At 36.4% G+C, this 1,388-nt stretch overlaps 1 protein-coding gene across 1 annotated transcript in view; it reads right to left on the bottom strand.

The window, feature by feature from the left end:
- Positions 1 to 1,388, bottom strand: part of ADAM7 (ADAM metallopeptidase domain 7) — a 194,051-nt gene that overhangs the window by 145,456 nt on the left and 47,207 nt on the right. Inside the window, exon 14 of the mRNA XM_012662921.1 lies at positions 724 to 829. Within this exon, the coding sequence (XP_012518375.1) occupies positions 724 to 829 (106 nt within the window). The remainder of the gene's footprint in view (positions 1 to 723; positions 830 to 1,388) is intronic.

Raw genomic sequence — 1,388 nt, 5'->3', positions numbered from 1 at the left:
CTCTAACTTCTGTTAGCTTCTTATGGAATTCTAGAAAGGCAAATCTAGGAATTTAGAATTGCCAGGAGCATTTTGTGTCCTGCTTTGTTGCTACAACCAAGATTTTAAGAACTATTCTGTAGTTATGGTGACGATTCTTCTGCTTTCTTCACTTTTAATTAATGAGTGGAATCAATGCTACCCTGCCCTGCCTTTCTTGGCATTTTTGCAGGAAAGAATTTCATTTAAACTAGAATTAGTGGTAGTGACGCCATGTTCAAATTAAAATAAGCACTTTTATGTTTCGAAAGAAGAAATGATGTTTGTTTCTTACATTATGTTACCATCCTCGGAGTTTTGATTCCTTTAAAAGAAACTAGAGTAACATTTTGTAGGAAAATACTAGAGCAAGGAGACTGTTTATATTAGGCTAACAAGCATTTGAAAAACCATAAGAAATTTTCTCTCTGTAGCACATGCATATGCTACAGGTTGTAAATTCTGCAAGTAATTATTCGCAGAAAGTTGTTGTTTCTGTCTGGATAAAGCACATTTGAGAAACTACCAGAAATTTGTATAGCAAATATCTGGGGACGGTTGTGAAGCTCTTGCATCCGGACTCCTCAACCTAGCCTCGCACAGCCATTTTGGATATCCAATTTCAAGCTCTAAATAGAAACAGATGGTGAAAAGTAAGTTGTTTTCTACAAAATCTATAAACATGTATTTCAGTTCCTCGTTTACATCTATTAATTAGAATAACCTTTCTGGATTCTGTTGTACTCCATTTCTTCACCCTTTTCTTGATTTCCTTAGCCATGCTAATGAAGCAGTTATCGAATAAACAGGCCTATCATGGGGAAAAAAAATAATTTTGTTTTCCACTACAGGATGCCAAACACCTTGCTTGCACACAGGGACAGGCTTTCTGTGGGAAGGCTTGTCACGTGGAGTAGAAGGATCATTAGAAAATGTCCTGCTTCGTGTGACCCAGCAGAGGCAGCGTATCTGTATTGGGCAGGAGTTTCTATAGGAACACTTTGTAGAGGGAAGATTCATACCAACCCAGTACCTGGTCAGCTGAAGAAACTCAACAAAAATGAAGGAAGGAAGGAATGAAAACAAAAACTTGGAATTGTAACCAAACCAACTCATTTTTGTCTCTCCTTTGACATAAATCAAAATGTATGGATACATTTTCCAATATAGACACAGTCATTCAAATGTGAAATCATAATTCACATTTATTGATTTGGTAAGTGAAAACTTTTGTAAAGCAATCATGAAGAAACTTGTTCCTTTTCTGTGATTACCAGCACTATTATGTCCTTTAATGTACTTGAAGAAAACCAGTGGGTATGTATACCCTGGCCAGCAAAGGTCTGAGAGAAAAGTGATGTTTTTGTTAT

The sequence above is a fragment of the Propithecus coquereli genome, unplaced genomic scaffold, assembly GCF_000956105.1.
Source record: "Propithecus coquereli isolate 6110/MARCELLA unplaced genomic scaffold, Pcoq_1.0 Scaffold79, whole genome shotgun sequence".
Lineage (NCBI taxonomy): Eukaryota > Metazoa > Chordata > Mammalia > Primates > Indriidae > Propithecus > Propithecus coquereli.
The sequence above is the reverse complement of the archived record's forward strand: the minus strand, read 5'-3'. Positions and strand labels throughout refer to the sequence as shown.